We start from the raw sequence: 18873 nt of genomic DNA on the forward strand, positions 1-18873 counted from the left end.
GTGCTTGGTTGAAGGAAGAAGTCCCAATCTACATTCATCTCTTCCTTTTCAAGCTTATCATAGTGACTTTTTTCAATTGAGGTGCCTGACTCTTTCCTAGTACATAATGTGCTGGTTGCTATCACTATCACCTAGTTGCTCCCAAATGACATGTGTGCTGCATTTCCTTTCCCAATGCATGCTATGTGCTGGTTTGAAATTAGCAATTAGCACTAGCCTGTGCTGGTAAAGGGATACTGTCTGATCTGTCTTTGAACCTTTTCTCATTTTCCTATACCTAATCTTATTCTGTTGATGCAGTATCAATAGTTACTTGCTATTTTTCTTTGTCAAACTTTAATAGAATTTTCAGGTTAGGCATTTTTATAATTTCCTATTCTTTCCTAGTACTTGCCATGTGTTAGCTACATTTTAAGTGCTTAGCACTAGCCTGTGCTGGTAGAGAATTGGTGAAAACCTCATCTAGAATTTTAGTTGGGTTATCTCCCCTGATCTCCCAATACAGTACTCTTACAATTTGGGGCTTGGACAATGACCGTGCTTGACTGCACACCATTGACACAAGTACATTGTTTTCTTAAATCAAACACCACTTCCCTAATGAAAACACAAATTGAATCTTGGACATATGTTTGTGGTCAAATTTTTACTCTTCCCTAACACTCATCACTTGATAGAGTTAAGTTTAATTCTGACACTGGCAACCTGGTGCACTATATAAATCCCCTGCTTTATCCATTTCAAATCACTTTCATTTACTTGTACTATAAGGGCAAGACATCAGTAAAAGACTAAAAGGTAAGTCTTATTCTTTCTCAACATAAATCCACGTGTGCTATCCAAACAACTAAGAGCTCTATGGCATTCAAAACCATTTTCCTGAAAACATATCCAAAATCATACCTAATTTAGCTTTCTAGTCTGTGCTAGTTGTATGCAGTACAAATGGCACTCCATCTTTCTGAAAACATGTTTTCATGCTAATTCAATCAGAACATTTCTTGGATACTAATAATGGAATTAACTGCCTGACTCTTTCCTAGTACTTGCTATGTGCTGGTTGTGAAAATCTTCAGTAGCACTAGCCTTGCTGCTTGTAGAGAGCAGGTTTACTCTTCATTACTGCTATCACCTAGTTGCTCCCAAATGACATGATGTGTGCTGCATTTCCTTTCCCAATGCGATGCTATGTGCTGGTTTGAAATCAAACGATTAGCACTAGCCTGTGCTGGGTGAAGGAATGAAGTTCCCAATCTACATTCATCTCTTTGCTTTTCAAGCTTATCATAGTGACTTTTTCAATTGGCCTGACTCTGTTCCTAGTACTTTTTTGCTATGTGCTGTTGTTTGTGAAAATCTTCAGTTTAGCACTAGCCTGTTGCTTGTAGAGAGCAGGTTTTACTCTTCATTACTGCTATCACCTAGTTGCTCCCCAAATGACATGATGATGTGTGCTGCATTTTCCTTTCCCAATACATGCTATGTGCTGGGTTTGAAATTAGCAATTAGCACTAGCCTGTGCTGGTAAAAGGGATGCTGTCTGATCTGCTTTGAACCTTTTTCTCATTTTTCCTATACCTAATCTTATTCTGTTGATGCAGTATCAATAGTTTACTTGCTATTTCTTTGTCAAACTTTAATAGAGAATTTTCAGGTTAGGCATGTTTAATTAATTTCCTATTCTTTCCTAGTACTTGCCATGTGTTTAGCTACATTTTAAGTGCTAGCACTAGGCCTGTGCTGGGTAGAAGAATTGGTGATATTAAAATCAAAAAAACCTCATCTATAAATTTAGAGTTGGGTTTTTTATCTCCCCTGATCTCCCAATACATAGTACTCTCTACAATTTGGCTTGGACAATGACCGAGGTCTCATGCTTGACTGCAACACCATTTCGAGACTATACAAGTACATTGTTTTCATCTTAAATCAAACACCACTTCCCATAATGAATAACACAAATTTGAATCTTGGACATATATGCTTGTGTCAAATTTTACTCACTCCTTCCCTAACACGCATCCATCACTATTGATAGAGTTAAGTTTCAATTCTGACACTGGCGGCATCCCTGGGTGTCACTATATAATAAATCCCTGCTTTATCCAATTTCCATTTTCAAATCACTTTCATTTAGTATATCTTCTTTTATATGTTCAGGCAAGAGACATTCTCTTAAAAGACTCAAAAAGGTAACTAGTCTTATCTTCTTTCTTCTTTTCACATAAAATCCTGTGCTACACAAAAAGAGTATATGTCAACCAATATCCAATCAATCATACTAATTAGCTCTAGTCTGTGCTGGCATACAAATGGCACCATCTTCTGAAAACATGATTTTTTTCATCAATTCAATCAGAAACATTTCTTGGATACTAATAATGGAATTAACTGCGCCTGACTCTTTCCTAGTACTTGCTATGTGCTGTTTGTGAAAATCTTCAGTAGCACTAGCCTGTGCTTGGGTAGAGAGCGAGGTTTACTACATCTTCATTACTGCTATCACCTAGTTGCTGCCCAAATGACATATGGCTGTTGCTGCATCTTTCCTTTAGGCCCAATGCATGCTATGGTGCTGGTTTGAAATCAACGATTAGCACTGAGTATCCAGTTCTGGTGAAGGGTGAATGAAGGCCAATCTAACATGTCATCTCTTCCTGTTCAAGCTTATTAGTTTGGTGACATTTTTCACTTGCTATCAAAGTGACTTTTTTTTGTTAGTAATTGGCCTGAGCATCATTCCTAGTAAACTGTGTGCAATGGGGTGGCTGTTGTGAAAATCAGTCCAGTAGCACTAGCCTGTCCTTGTAGAGAGCAGGTTTACTCTTCCATTACTGCTATACACCTAGTTGCTCCGGAACATGACAATGATGTGCTGCCTTTGCTTTTCCTATCCCCGCATGCATGCTATGTGCTTGCGTTTGAAAAGCAACGATTAGCACTATCCTCGTGCTGGTTGAAGTGAAATGGAAGTCCAATTCTACAATCTTCTCTTGCTGTTTCAAGCTTATCATAGTGACTTTTTCAATTTGGCCCTGAACTCTTTCCTTAGTACTCTGTTCTATGTTGCAGTATCGTTGAAAATTCTCAGCAGTAAGCACAGTATCCCTGTGCTTGTTAGATAGCAGGTTTACTCCTTCATTTACTGCTATTACCTAGTTGCCTCCCAAATGACAATGGAGTGAGTGCTGCATCTTTCCTTTCCGCAAAGCATGCAATGGTGCTGGTTTGAAATCAACAAACGATTAGCACTAAGCCTGTTGCTGGTAAAGGAATGAAGTCCTATCTACAATTCATCCACGGTTGCTTATCAAAGCTTATCATATTGACTTTTTCAATAGTCCCTGACTCTTATGCAGCGTACTGTGCTCTATGTGCGTGTGTTGAAAATCCCGCCCCCCCCGAATCAGTACATCAGGCCTGTGCTTGTCAGAGAGCAGGTTTATTACCTCTTACATTACTTGCTATCGCCTAGTTTGCTCCCAAAATTGACAATGAATGTGTGCTGCACTTTCCTTTTATCCCAATACAATGCTATGGTTCAGGTTTTGAAATTAGCAAGGTGTTAAGACACTAAGCCTGTGCTGGTAAAGGGATGCTCGTCTGATCTGCTTATGAACCTTTTTCTCATTGTTCCTATACCCTAATGTTATTCTGTTGATGCATTATCAATAGTTACTTGATATTTCTTCTGACAAACTTTTAATTGAGAATTTTTAGGTTCTATGGCATGTTATTATAATATTCCTATTCTTTTCAATTGTACTTGCCAAGTTTAGCTACATTTTAAGTGGCTCAGCACTGAGGCCTGTGCTGGTAGGTAGAACTGGTGACAAACCTCATCTATCTATTAATTTAGTTGGGTTATCTCCACCAGATCTCCCAATACAGCTACTCTTGCACAATGACCGTTTGGTACAGTACTTGTTTCTTTACAATTTGGCTTGGACATTGTACAAATTTTACTCTTCTTTACTTGCTTGACAATGACCGTGCACCATGGTGACACAAGTACATTGTTTTCTACAATCATTTACCTTGTGAAACGAGACTTACAGTACGTACAGCCGATTGTACCTGTAAAATAATTATGTTTACAATTCTATTTTCCCCTTTAAAATACATATATCCTCATGATCCTATTCTCCTATCTTTTGTTGTTTTCTTTCCCGCGTCTCTCGTCATTTGAGCTATGCATTTTGCACCTTTTTTTTCTTTTCGGAAGAGTTCCGATACGAGCGGTAACAAATGAATTACTGTCTAGGTTATGTGTAAAATATGTGTATATACACGGGGATTCACTATGACAAACAAATTATGTGTTTGATTATGTGCAATTACATGTATGTATATTCTTCTCACAAATTTGAATTGTTGACGATATTTAAATAAGATCGTTTTCCATAAAATAAATAAATATTTGTTATTTACAGACGTTTTGAAAGATATTTTGCTGTTGCCTTTAATTGTAAAATGCTGATTAAGTGTTATACATAATGATCTGCTTTTCAGGTTTGCTGAATTGATTTGATATACATTAAACGACCGATATCATATTCTGGTAATATTTGATGTACTTTGTGGCACGTAATTCCAGTATTTATTTATTTCTGCGTTTATATTCAATGTTTCTGCGTTTATATTCAATGTTTCTGCGTTTATATTCAATGTTTCTGCGCTAATATTAACACATTTCGTAGCTTACATCGAGCGGGCGCGCCGAGTCGTGACGGCCGAGCACACGGCTTACACGGGTAAACTTTACCTTGTGAAACGAGACTTACAGTACGTACAGCCGCCAGCCGATTGTACCTGAAAAACAATTATGTTTACAATTCTCTTTTCCCCTTTCAAAATACATATACCATAATTATCATATTCTCCTACATGTATATTTTGTTGTTTTCTTTCCCGCGTCTCGTCATTTGAGCTATGCATTTTGCATCTTTTTTTCGGAAGAGTTCCGATATGAGCGGTAACAAATGTACACGGAGATTAACTATGACAAACAAATTATGTGTTTGATTATGTGCAATTACATGTATGTATATTCTTCTCACAAATTTGAATTGTTGACGATATTAAAATAAGATCGTTTTCCATAAAATGAATAAATATTTGTTATTTACAGACGTTTTGCTGTTGCCTTTAATTGTAAAATGCTGATTAAGTGTTATACATAATGATCTGCTTTTCAGGTTTGCTGAATTGATTTGATATACATTAAACGACCGATATCATATTCTGGTAATTATTTGATGTACTTTGTTGCACGTAATGCCAGTATAGAGGCCAAACTTAACTGGTGAACTAATACGATAAAATTTAATTCATATTGTCAGAAACAATTATACATATATGTTTCTGATTAAATACATGTTTAGTTTTAAGAAGTATTCGTCAATTATTTATCATAAAATTATAAATAGTATACACGTGTCAATTTTCAGTTGTTTTTATTCATGCTAAAGATATATAATTCGTAATATATAAATGCGTATTTTCGAGTGTTCATGGGTCTTTTTGTGATATTTGGGTAGCCATGAAAATGGCTTTTTTTTTATAAAGGATTGGCTGATTATAAGATCAAGCCCTCATGTGTCTGATGGCCCGGTCAATGCTGTTGGAGAAAGCAACTTCCGCCGACGGTTTCAGGTGTGTACCATCTTTAGCTCGGATTGAGGTTGTCTTCAACAAGTCTCTGTCGTGTTGGCAAATGATGTCAGGGTGTTGTTTCTTCATCATTCTGTTGATAAGTGATGCGGCTTGTTGAATTTGCGATCGTGTCTCGGAAAAAGCTCGCCGAACATCACCACTTCTACACCCTGGGCGATAAACAGTTGATGGATTTCTTGAAGAAGTCCAATTGTACGGGCCGTTGACTGGTCAGCGATGTCATTTTCGCCTATCTGTACAAAGACGGAGTGATAGATGGAAAAATCTTCGGCTAGTACGATGTCTCTCAGCTGTCGAAGCTTCAAACCACCTCGTCCGAAGGCATGGAATGACCAATTGGGTAGTGGTATTTCTTCTTTTCTCCATCGGGCGATGAGGCGTCTGATAAAGCTGTGACCGAGGATGCAGGTCTTCTTGGTGTCGCTGGGTTTACAGGTATCGGTAAGTTGCTTCTTGAAAGGTATTCATGTTGTATGATACTATTAAGGATTGTGTGAGGGAGTATTTATAGCCTTGGCCACTGATATTTTTTGTCGGAATGACAAAGGAAAGACTATAAAATTCAAACAAGATTCAGGCAATTAAGAAGTTTTATTGGTCATTAAAAAGATCACTCTTTCTCACAATTGTTTTTTTATTTTATTTGATATTACATAATTACATGTTTGACTTAAATAAACAATGGTGATATACTGTCTTTGCTAATTAGTCAGTGTTATGGTAAAGGTTTTTACTATATACCCTAATTACGAGGCCATGCCAGGCCTATGTTATTACAACGTAAGCGAACTTAGCCTTGGTCATGTATGATTTTCTTTTGTGTCGTCAAAGCTGAGGTTCTACTTTATGGATACGTCTCATATAGGAGAGTAGGTATAGGGTGCTGTATTTCATCGATTGGTTAAATGATAAAACGGTGTAAATTTCTTCTTCATATTCCAGGTTTTACACATAAGGGTTAGTGAGGTTTTCATCGAATTTTTTTTAAATATTATCTTATTTCTTTGTCAGCGTTTAACTTATTGAATATGAAACGCGTTAACGGACTTACATTAATTTATTTATACGTCTTTCTGATTCAGTATGCGATTTTTCTATACTCGTGAACGTCGTTACACACTAAAAGAATATCTTTGTTAAAAGGGTTTGATTTCCGAATTATTACTATCTACGTGGACAATATTAAAGAACCGTCTTTAATAAGCAAAACTGGTTCGTCTGGGGATATTTGTGTAGAGCTAGGGTACAAACTCGTTATGAGGAAAATGACATCGGGAGATATACCGGTGTCTGTTATTAATCATCCTTATCTCTATTTTCTGTTAAAAAGAGAACAACAAAGTGTGAAAAATTAATACTTGTTTGTGAATAAATAACTGATGAAATCCGTGCATTGGCACACGGTCACGAATAATGCACTAATATAGATTGGTCACTTTAATAACAGACCCCGAATTTTCATTACATATTTTCAGTTTAAGAGCAGACAACCTTTCGAAACCCAGTTACTGGGAGTGTGGCATAAGCTGGCATGTTATTTATTACATCATATTATATATACTATACGTCTTATAACATGGAATATTGTGTCAAACACTAAACCGCTAGGACAACGGCTAGCCATTTTTTTTCAAGGGCTTTATTGTTAAGTGCGTCGAAGTAATCGTTTTACAAAGTCTATACTATGATAATAACATTAAATAATATCTATATGAACGATGTACTGTGATTTTACATTTGTTAAAAATTCATTATACTCACAAAATGCTAATCAACGAAAAGACAGGAGACCACTTAGATTGTCAGTGAAGTACGCGGATAGTACCTTTTTGAACTCTAGTACACTTTATATGGGGGTTTATCAAAGATATCGTACTGGTACAAAAAAGAAAACAACTTGTAGTGGCCAGTTATTTGTGCGTGTCGCGCGTGTCTGGTCAGGGGAAATTTATTTTTTACCTGTTCTATTTAAGTTTTATGTTGTCGCATATAGATAAACTCCTCCTGGTGGAATTAATGTATTACGCACACCAGTTTGTCTTCCGACTAATTAATCCACAGATAACGGACGCCGTGGACAAATTTAGCTTATATTGCTTGCCCTTTATTGGGGCCATCTGACACCACGGGTAGGAGCTGAAGCTAGCGGTACCCTGCGGGGTTACGAATGGGATGCGTATGCATTTTGGGTGCGATGCTCGAAGTGAGGAATTAAATGGCCGACGATAGAGTTGTATAACTTTTTCATTGCGGATCATATGTGTATGATTTTAACACCAGAAACACAGTCATACTGCTACCTAATAATTTATTGAATAGACATTTGTATATATAGTTTTATATGTAGTGTAAGGTCTTAAATTTCTGTGAGCACGTTTTTCACACCGCGGTCGTTTATAATATAAGATGATAATATGATACTAAGGATTTTTGTGACTCTAAAATACATGCCTTGATGGTTTACCAAGGACGTATGTGTGGTGAATCAGTCACGCTGGGTTTTGGGCAAGTACGACGTAGGAGCTTTTGCGTTTGTGTACTGACCGTGACGTTAATTGGGCGACGACTGTTTTTCCGTTGATATCTGCCGGCGCAACCTTTGATGTAGCTTGTGGGTGCGAGGGTTACCGTCTTACTTTCTGAAGCGTCATTTCATGAGTTGTCGTATTTTTTAACAAAAATTTTAAGACATATCTTCTAAATCTTCCGTCCTTAAAGCAAGTACTAAACGTTGTGAAATTTTATTAACTTTTACATTGGTGTTTCGTTGGACTCGATTTCCCGGTTCGTCTAGCGTTACGCGTGGTGTTTAGTAGGGTAAAAGAGACAGTTCTCACTTATAAATCCTTGATGATACTTTTGACGATGTTGGGATACAAAATGGGGGTGGTTTCAGTACCAAGTATTTATGAATTGGCATATATATATACATTCACTTGACTTTATATATATAATCATTGACACACACGCCATATTGCAAGTCAGCAATTTTAGGAGATTCACGTAAACAGTACATCCGGGTACTCGGTAATCTGTACACATTTACATTTTTATTATGATAAAATGGTGCGTTAGTCCGATAACTATTAGGCCTAAATTAAGTTCAAAAAGTGTTAAATAAAATACGGAACACGATTACATATATACAAGGATTTATAAGCATTTATAATTCCATGATATATTTAAAGGATTTGTGCAGTCAAAAATGATAATTTCAGTTTGTGCTGGAAATGGCTTTATTAGACCGTGTAGAAACCTCTCCGTGCCGCGCGCGACCGGAATAACCTGTAAACGCCGATATCGAGGTCAAATTTTCTGACCGCCCGATTATGCATATTTCTAGCCCTAAACCGTGTGACGTCACAATAGTCCGTGGCTTATTGCTGTACTTTAACTGATGTGCTATCACTTACATCAACGGTCACATGAAAAGCCGATCAAAGATTTTTTTTATGATTACTTTTGAGTGAAGTTAATCGTACAATAACTTTGTCTCGAATATAAATAACTAAAAAGAGTGAAATTCTCTAATACTCTAATTTGTGCTCTAATAGCAGGTATCTTCGTGTAATTATGAAAGAAAATCCACACAGAAATAAAAGTTTCCGATTTTTTGTCGAGGAGTTCAGCAACGAATACGCTTTAATTAAATAATATTTTCCTGTAGTCTGTATCTTTGATACATTGTGAATTGCAAAGTTTGTGACTGTAGAATGAAATTTTACGTAACAATTGAAGAAATTCTTGATTAAAGCATCAAGGATGATGATGCTTGACATACGTACACACCGATGATTTATCATTACAAACATTGTGTTGTGTGTTGCTAACCGAATAAATCGAGATACATTTATTACAATACCGTAAAACATTTCAACATGTGGTAGAAAGAATTTACTTTCGATATTATAAAAGATCTAAATATTGAGATATTAAGCAAAACAAACTATTTTTTTTCAGACCGTGCGGTCGCTTTCAATTTTTAATCGATATACTAGTAGATACACCGACATTATAGATTATATATAGCCATGCCTTTGGTTTGATGGTTATGTAATACCTTGACCAGGATGTTATTTACCTGTACACAACGCCATTCATCGAACTCACCTGTAATTACCTGGCCGCGGGCAATTTGCTATTCGGTGGACTATATCGGGTATTTGCTATTGTCTTACTGTCAATCAGGTTAGGACATCCGTTAATTGGATTGTGATTTGAATTATGGAAACCCCGTACATCTATGCTCTTGGTTTTTTTATTGTCACCTCCATTTTTAGAATGAAGATGTAAAAGCAAATGGAAATAAAATATACCTGATCATACCTAGGAATACATATTACATACACATATATATATATATATATATGTCGTACGCAGGTAAAACAAAAATGGAAGGTGACTTATTCAGAAACAAAAATGGTTCTAAGAACTAGTTCAACTAAAGGTTTAACCTTAAAAATTATTCCAGTCTAGACTGTAATTACGGAATCGTGGCATATAGCAATCTCCAGTAATTTCTAAGGTATTAGTAAAAATTCTAAGCATGTATTTTCACCGTTTCGAATCTTAATGTACATGTATAGTCATACAAGAAGGGTTACAACATTATCACACTAATTATAAATATTTAAATATCACTTAATATATTTTTAAAAAGGTACAAGATCATATCTATTTTTAATGCCTGTATACGAATAATTTCAATTACATTTGAACACTGTATGTGGTTACTTTTTGGATTATACGATAAATGTACATATATCATACTATTAAATCTCGGTATGATATACAAAACGGTCGACAATGAATATACTATTAAGAATTTAGTATAATTTTGAAATAATGAATTTAAATCTACACTTAAACTGTAATATAGGAACATATATCAGAAATACCATTGATGTATTTCTGTTTTTTAGTAAACGTTATGGATAAAGTTTCAAAGGCAACAATATAGATATACATATTATTTTCGGTATAAGTTCGGTACTGTAACTCCATAACTGATAACCGTCCACATTTTATTTTTACTCAAAAACGGTGCCGTGTTTGCATCATATCGTTATAGCAGAAGTTTGAATGAAATAAAAACACGGATTCTATATATATTCATGCTAAATTTTGGGATTTTACTCGTAAAAAGATAGTGTTACATTATACTTTTTTTTATTACACTGAAATTTACATCATATGCTATCTAAATCTCAGTCCAGACTGATCCGAACATCATTTTGATATCGCTATCAAATTGGACTGATTATCTAAAGTTAAATATATGCTTGTTTGAATTTTTGAAGTGGTGTAAATGGAATGTTTTGAAATTGAAAATATCTACATCATAAAGCTAGAATAACCATTTATTCGAAAAACTCAAATTGTAGATCTAACGTATACGTATATATGCTGTATACATGTATAGTACTAGGCTTACCTTGCGTCACGGCTCGGCGCGCCCGCTCGATGTAAGCGACGAAATGTGTTAATATAAACGCAGAAACATTGAATATAAACGGAGAAACATTGAATATAAACGCAGAAATAAATAAATACTGGAATTACATGCAACAAAGTACATCAAATATTACCAGAATATGGATATCAGTCGTTTTATGTATATCAAATCAATTCAGCAAACCTGAAAAGCAGATCATTATGTATAACACTTAATCAGCATTTTACAATTAAAGGCAACAGCAAAATATCTTTCAAAACGTCTGTAAATAACAAATATTTATTTATTTTATGGAAAACGATCTTATTTTAATATCGTCAACAATTCAAAATTTGTGAGAAGAATATACATACATGTAATTGCACATAATCAAACCCATAATTTGTTTGTCATAGTTAATCCCCGTGTATATACACATATCATTTGTTACCGCACGTATCGGAACTCTTCCGAAAAAAAGGTGCAAAATGCATAGCTCAAATGACGAGACGCGGGAAAGAAAACAACAAAAGATAGGAGAATAGGATAATGAGGATATATGTATTTTTAAAGGGGAAAAGAAAATTGTAAACATAATTATTTTACAGGTACAATCGGCTGGCGGCTGTACGTACTGTAAGTCTCGTTTCACAAGGTAAAGTTTACCTGTGTAAGCCGTGTGCTCGGCCGTCACGGCTCGGCGCGCCCGCTCGATGTAAGCGACGAAATGTGTTAATATTAGCGCAGAAACATTGAATATAAACGCAGAAACACTGAATGTAAACGCAGAAACTCTTAATTCTATCGCCGAATCTGTTAATTTCACCGTCGCATCGGAAATGTTTGGCGATTCCCAATGTGTTGTTACAGTTGCGCTGAAAGTTGTTCATTTGTCAAAGAGTTATTTCCCTTTGAACGTAAGCTCGCTTGTGGTGTTTTCGCGCCTTAGAGAACTCTTCAACACTGTAAGGAAGAAAGAGTGGCAGTCATGAATGGAGAAGAACGCTGATATATTTGTAAAGATAATTTGAGAAGTTTATGAGGCCATAATGTAAGTTTTATATCTATTACATGAACTATAATGTTGAAATATGTTTCGATAAATAAGATTACAGTATTGTTGTCAGAAATTAGTTGATAGAAGCCCTGGCATTTGTCGCGATAAACAATGCCATGTGGCCTAGGGTCTTTTCTGTAAGTCATTTCGCCCACAATTGTCCCTATTTACTAGTGTAGGTTTTGAGTCGAGTTGACCATACGTATGTTCAGTGTACCGAGAGTGTTTATTATATTGAACGCTGTATAGAGCTAGAAATAACGGATTTCCTGTAAGGATTGTATAGTATTTGTAGCTAGGAATTACATTAATTGAAGTGAGTTATGTTTGTATCACATTTAGTCAGATAATTAGGTATACCCATAAGTAGTATAGCAAAGTGTATATTGTTATCATGATTAAGGCATGTTTCTAGTCAGTCTTATAACAGTTTAAGTACTTTTCAAGTACATTTCAAGTTTACTTAAGTACTTTTCAAGTACATTTCAAGTATGTTGTATTGTGATATTTTAAGTCTATGGTCGCATTGTAGATTAAGTCCAAAATACTCAGACAAGGTTATTTCTGTTTGTTACAGTCTTTTACTACGTTACGTTGGAATAAAGTTGCCACGCACTTTAAAGGAAGGGTTGTGTAGTTTGTCGCCCTACTAATAGTCCCGTGCAGGTACAGTAAAAGAATTATGGCCTCATAAACTTCTCAACATGGCTGGCAAGTCTGAAAACTCTGAAGAGCCAATGGAGCCTGATGCCGCTCGATCAAGAAGGCTGATTACCATGACTGAAAAAGCAGCCAAACAATTTAGAGACCGTGTAGAATCATATCAAAAAAGACTACACACTGCATGGTGTAAAATCCAAGCAATATTGGATGAACGTTCGGAACGTCAGAGCCCAGAACTTTTGAAGAAAACTCACACATCTGTTTGCTTAGAGTATGCTAGCTATCGTCTAGTCTCCAATGACTATGCTTCTTTCCTGGACAGTTCAAGATGTAAGGAGGGTGAAAGACTCTTTGAACAACATAATGATGAAGACAAACACCATGATCATCTAGTGAACCAATTTCTGGAAGAAATCGAGACTAAGAGGAGTCAAATATACCTTGATGATAAAAAGTCAACTTCTGGGAGGTCGTCAAGGTCCTATACAAGTTCAACTTCATCTATCAGAGCAAGGGCAAAGGCTAAGGCTGAAGCAGCCAGGGCGGCGATACCATTCACAGAGAAGAAAGCACTGCTTCTAAAACAGCAAGCAATAATAAAAGAACAAGAGGCACTCTCAACAGCTCAGACAGAGCGAAAACGTCTTGAAATTGAGGCAGAGATGCAGTTACTACATGAGCAAAGGTTATGTGCTGAGGCAGAAGCGGAAGTGGAAGCCTTGGAAACAATGGACAAGTGGGATATTGATGAACAAAGTAATCGAGTAAATGACAACATAATTCCATCAGATGTGAATTCCACTGAGCGCGTGAAGCAATACGTTGAGTCTCAACAACCTCAACCTCTTCAGCCTATGGCAAGTGGTAGTAATCCTCATCCATACTCAGAGATGGATTATCAGCAACAAGCATTAAACCCAGCAGCAGAAAACTTTGTTCCCTCTAATATAACAACTGAGATCTCCAGATTTATGCTAAGAAAGGACCTATTATTTTCTAGACTCACAGCCTTTAACGATTCGCCAGAGAATTTTCTGCCCTGGAAAGCTGGATTCTTGAATGTTGTTAAGGAACTTGGTGTTTCGCCAATAGAGGAATTGGACTTACTGGTGAAGTGGTTAGGACCAGAGTCGGCAAAACATGCAATCAGCATCCGATCCTCCAATATAAGCAATCCCGAAAGAGGATTAAAGAAGATATGGGAGAGACTAGAGGAGCGTTATGGATCTCCAGCACTGATTGAGTCAACACTTAAAAAGAAGTTAGCTGCACTACCGAAGATAACCAAAGATTACGCCAAACTGTATGAACTTCACGACACGCTGATGGAGGTATCATCTGCCATGGAGAATGAGAAGTACGCTTCACTTCTTAGTTATTTCAACTCGTCAACTGGTGTTACACCTATCGTCCAGAAACTTCCTCATCATCTTCAAGGAAAATGGACTCACAAAGCAACAAAATACATGAACTTGCATGGTGTTGCCTACCCACCATTTTCAGTATTTTGCGCCTTTATTAAGGAAACTAGCTCTATGCTGAACAACCCGAGCTTCATATATGATGATTCTTCGCATGTCACCAAAAACGACACAAACAGGGGCACAAAATCATCAAGACTGAAATCACTGAAGACAGAAATTGAAACACCCAAGGAGGTACAGCCAAAGGGACAAGATCAAACCTAAATGTCCATTTCACAACATTGAAGGTCACACTCTCAATGCTTGTCGTACATTCAAGTCGAAACCCTTAAATGTGAGAAAAAAGTTCATCAAAGACAAGGGCTTGTGTTTCAAGTGCTGCGAAAGAACTGACCACATTGCCAAAACATGTCAATCAAGTACAAAGTGTAATGCCTGTGATAGCGACAGTCACCCGTCGGCCCTGCATGTTCATGGCGGGGAGGGTCAATGGAAGACCGAAACCAGCACTACACAAGGAGATAAAGGAGGTGATGTCGTAAAATCAGCATGCTCTAAAGTCTGTGGTGAATCACACTCGCCTGGAAAATCATGTGCCAAGGTAGTACTTGTTCAAGTTCATCCAAAGGACTTTCCAGAGAAAACCTTTCATATGTATGCATTGATTGACGATCAGAGCAATCGTTCCCTTGCCAAACCAGAATTTTTTGATATGTTTCATGACCGAAACTATGCCGAAGTTCAGTATTCTTTGTCTTCCTGTGCAGGAGTAACAGAATGCTCCGGACGCAAGACAGAAAGATCTGGATTCATCATTAAGGATTTGGAAGGACTCGCATCGATTGAACTACCCAGTCTTACGGAGTGCAGGGAAATACCAGATGTCCGTGAAGAAATCCCAACACCCAACGTTGCCCGTAGCCATGCACACCTTCAAGACATTGCATCTAAGATCCCAGAACTAGACAACAAGGCGCAGATACTATTGCTAATAGGACGTGATTTACCTGAAGCACACCACGTGCTGGAGCAGAGGACTGGTAGTAGGGGATCACCGTACGCGCAACGACTCCAACTTGGCTGGGTCATTGTTGGCGAAACCTGCCTGGGGCAGGTGCATAAATCAGATGTCTTCAACGTCAAGAAAACCTTCGTATTGAAAGATGGTAGACATTCTATGTTTCCACCCTGTGAAAATCAGTTTGAATTGAAAGAAAACAGAGGTTGTGATGATGTGTTCAAAACAACGAAGCATGATAACAAGGTTGGTTTGTCAGTGGATGATAAACTATTCATGGACATTATGGACAGAGATGTAACAAAGGATCACAACGGCAACTGGGTTGCCCCTCTGCCTTTTCACGCTACTCGGCCTAAGTTGCCAAACAACAGGAATATGGCCTTAAGAAGAGCGCAGAACTTGTCAGTTGGTTTAAGGAAGAATCCTACCAAAAGACAACACTTTACAACATTCATGAAGCGAATGTTTGACAGCAATCATGCGGAGTTAGCTCCCCCTATGACTTCAGATGAGGAAAGTTGGTACCTTCCTATATTCGGTGTTTACCACCCAAAGAAAAAGGACCAGATACGCGTGGTCTTTGACTCTTCTGCTAGATTCAATGGCCTGTCCTTGAACGACGTTTTGATGTCTGGCCCCGATCTCACAAATAGTTTGCTAGGAGTTCTTATGAGATTCAGACGAGAACCTATTGGTATAACAGCAGACATTCAACAAATGTTCTACGAGTTTCGTGTGGAAGAAAAACATCGTAATTTCTTGCGATTTTTCTGGTTTAAAGATAACAACCCAGACCTTGAGCTCATAGAGTACCGAATGTGTGTACACGTTTTTGGAAACAGTCCGTCACCTGCAATTGCTACATATGGCCTTCGCAAAAGTGCAGAAGCAGTGGAGGAGATCTACGGAAAAGACGTGTCAGAATTTGTACGTAAGGATTTTTACGTCGATGATGGTTTGGCTTCATTTCCAAGCGCAGAAATGGCAATTGATGTGATGCGGCGTACGCAAGGCGCGCTGACTGCTGGAGGAAATTTGCGTCTACACAAGGTAGCATCGAACAGCAGAGAAGTCATGAATTCCTTCCCAAAGGAGGACTTAGCAGGAGATTTGAAAAATTTGGACATTATACAGCAGGGATTGCCCCTACAAAGGAGTCTAGGGATGACATGGGATTTGAATTCTGATAACTTCAAATTCATCATACCAGATGAGGTAGTCATGAAGAAGTTCACGAGAAGAGGAGTTCTGTCAACACTCAACAGCATATTCGATCCACTAGGCTTTATCTCTCCAGTAGTGGTTCATGGAAGGATCTTAATGAGAGATATGATCACAGAACAGACGGACTGGGATGAACCGTTAAGCCCTAAATTCAAAGATGAGTGGGAAAACTGGTGTCAATCCTTGAGAGACTTGAAGGACTTATCAATTTCTCGAACATACTTACCAACTTCCCTATCCAGCACCTTACAGAAGGAAATACACATCTTTTCAGATGCTTCAGAAAAGGCAATTTGTGCAGTGGCCTATATCAAAGCAGTAGATGTCAACGGAGACAGCCATGTCGGATTTGTTATGGGAAAATCCAAGGTATCACCAAAACACGGCCACACAATACCTAGGTTAGAACTATGTGCAGCAGTCACTGCCGTAGAACTTGCAGAGATTATATCTGAACACTTGAGCTTACCAGTTGAGCTAATGAAGTTTTACACAGACAGTAAAGTTGTGTTAGGCTATATCAATAACCGCGTAAGGCGCTTCTATGTGTATGTTGAGAACCGTGTCAACAGGATTTTGGCGACAACAGACGCTGAGCAATGGAATTATGTGTCAACAAAAGACAATCCAGCTGATCTTGGAACTCGACCAACTTCATCTCATCTCCTAGAGAGCAGTGCATGGATCCAAGGCCCAGAGTGTATTAGTACCAGTAAAACTGACACGGACCAAGCATTTGAGCTGCAGTTTCCCGAAAACGACTGTGAAGTGCGTCCAGAAGTTTGTTGTTTAAAACTCTCTGTTCAACAACACTACGATCTTGGTACTGAGCGGTTTCAGAGGTTTTCTGATTGGGAGAGGTTGGTACGTGCTATCGTGTTTTTGAAGAGACGCGCACAAAGACTATCAAGCCATACCGCTAGCACAGATCCGTGTACATCAGCCAACGAGGACTTACAAACTTCGGTCGAGAGACTGATAATTCTACAAGTTCAGAAGGAGATGTATGGCAAAGAGATTGACGCTTTACTAAATCATAATGAGCTACCAAATGACAGCACCGTCCTCAGTTTGAATCCATTCATAGATGAAAACAACATTCTCAGGGTTGGAGGACGCTTGAGCAATTCTGATCTCGGAGTAAAGGAGAGGAACCCAGTATTAGTCCCTGGACATCATCATATCGCAACGTTGTTGATTCGCCATTATCACAGCAAAGTCAGCCATCAGGGGCGACACCTTACAGAAGGTGCGGTACGGAATGCAGGGTACTGGATAACTGGGATGAAGCGTGTAGTTGCGTCGATATTACACAAATGTGTAAAATGTAGAAAACTACGGAGGAACACTGAATACCAACAGATGTCAGACTTACCTCGTGATCGGTTAGTCCCAGGACCACCATTCACTTCTGTTGGAGTAGACTGTTTTGGCCCATGGCAAGTTTCTACTCGTCGCACAAGAGGCGGAATAGCAAAGGCTAAACGATGGGCAGTCCTCTTCACGTGTTTGTCTACGAGAGCGGTGCACATTGAGGTGATAGAGGAAATGTCTTCCTCAACCTTTATCAACGCTCTAAGGCGCTTCACAGCAATTCGTGGGAAAGCAAAGATATATCGCTCAGACAGAGGTACAAATTTTGTCGGAGCTGTTGATGAACTAGGCATCAACATTGAGGGTGACAAAGTCAAGAACTTTCTGTCCAGTGAAGGTGCCTCCTGGATATTCAATGTTCCACATGCTTCCCACATGGGAGGCGTTTGGGAACGCATGATAGGCGTGACCCGGAGGATTCTTGATTCCTTGTTGATGGATGTACCAGGTGGTGGTCTGACACATGAAGTCTTGACTACCTTTCTAGCTGAAGCATCTGCGATAATTAACTCGCGTCCACTTGTACCAGTTTCATCCGACCCAGAGAATCCATATCCGCTGAGCCCATCTGTTTTGCTCACTCAGAAAATTGATTCAGTGGTTGACATTGAGATACCTACAGATGTAAAGAATCTATACCGCGCACAATGGAAGAGAGTCCAGATATTAGCGGAAATGTTCTGGAGGCGTTGGAGGTCAGAATTCCTTCAGACCTTGCAGTGTCGTCGAAAATGGACCAAGGAACAGAGGGATCTGCATTCTGGAGATGTGATTCTGTTGCGAGACAAGGAAGTAGCTAGAAACTATTGGCCTTTAGGTGTTGTTACAACTGTTCTTCCGAGTGGAGATGGAAAGATACGCAAAGCAAATGTTCGTGTCGTAGCAGAGAACGACAAAGTGACGACCTATGCGCGTCCAGTGAACGAGATGGTACTTCTTATTCCATACCAGGATACAGACTAGACTAGATCTACGGTTCTGATAAATTCATAGACATAAG

The 18873-nt window shown here is 38.2% G+C and overlaps 2 protein-coding genes across 2 annotated transcripts; both read left to right on the forward strand.

The window, feature by feature from the left end:
• Window positions 1-11580: 11580 nt before the first annotated feature.
• On the forward strand, window positions 11581-14518 carry LOC138312557 (uncharacterized). Its single transcript, XM_069253374.1, has 2 exons — window positions 11581-12161; window positions 12745-14518. Exon 2 carries the CDS (start codon window positions 12872-12874, stop codon window positions 14516-14518), a length of 1647 nt encoding a protein of 548 aa, XP_069109475.1. The 5' UTR covers window positions 11581-12161; window positions 12745-12871.
• Window positions 14519-14906: 388 nt separating this feature from the next.
• Window positions 14907-18836, forward strand: LOC138312558 (uncharacterized). The gene has a single exon (XM_069253375.1). It carries the CDS (start codon window positions 14907-14909, stop codon window positions 18834-18836), a length of 3930 nt encoding a protein of 1309 aa, XP_069109476.1.
• The last annotated feature ends 37 nt before the right edge of the window (window positions 18837-18873 follow it).

Source organism: Argopecten irradians, unplaced genomic scaffold (assembly GCF_041381155.1).
Source record: "Argopecten irradians isolate NY unplaced genomic scaffold, Ai_NY scaffold_0372, whole genome shotgun sequence".
In the NCBI taxonomy this organism is placed as follows: domain Eukaryota; kingdom Metazoa; phylum Mollusca; class Bivalvia; order Pectinida; family Pectinidae; genus Argopecten; species Argopecten irradians.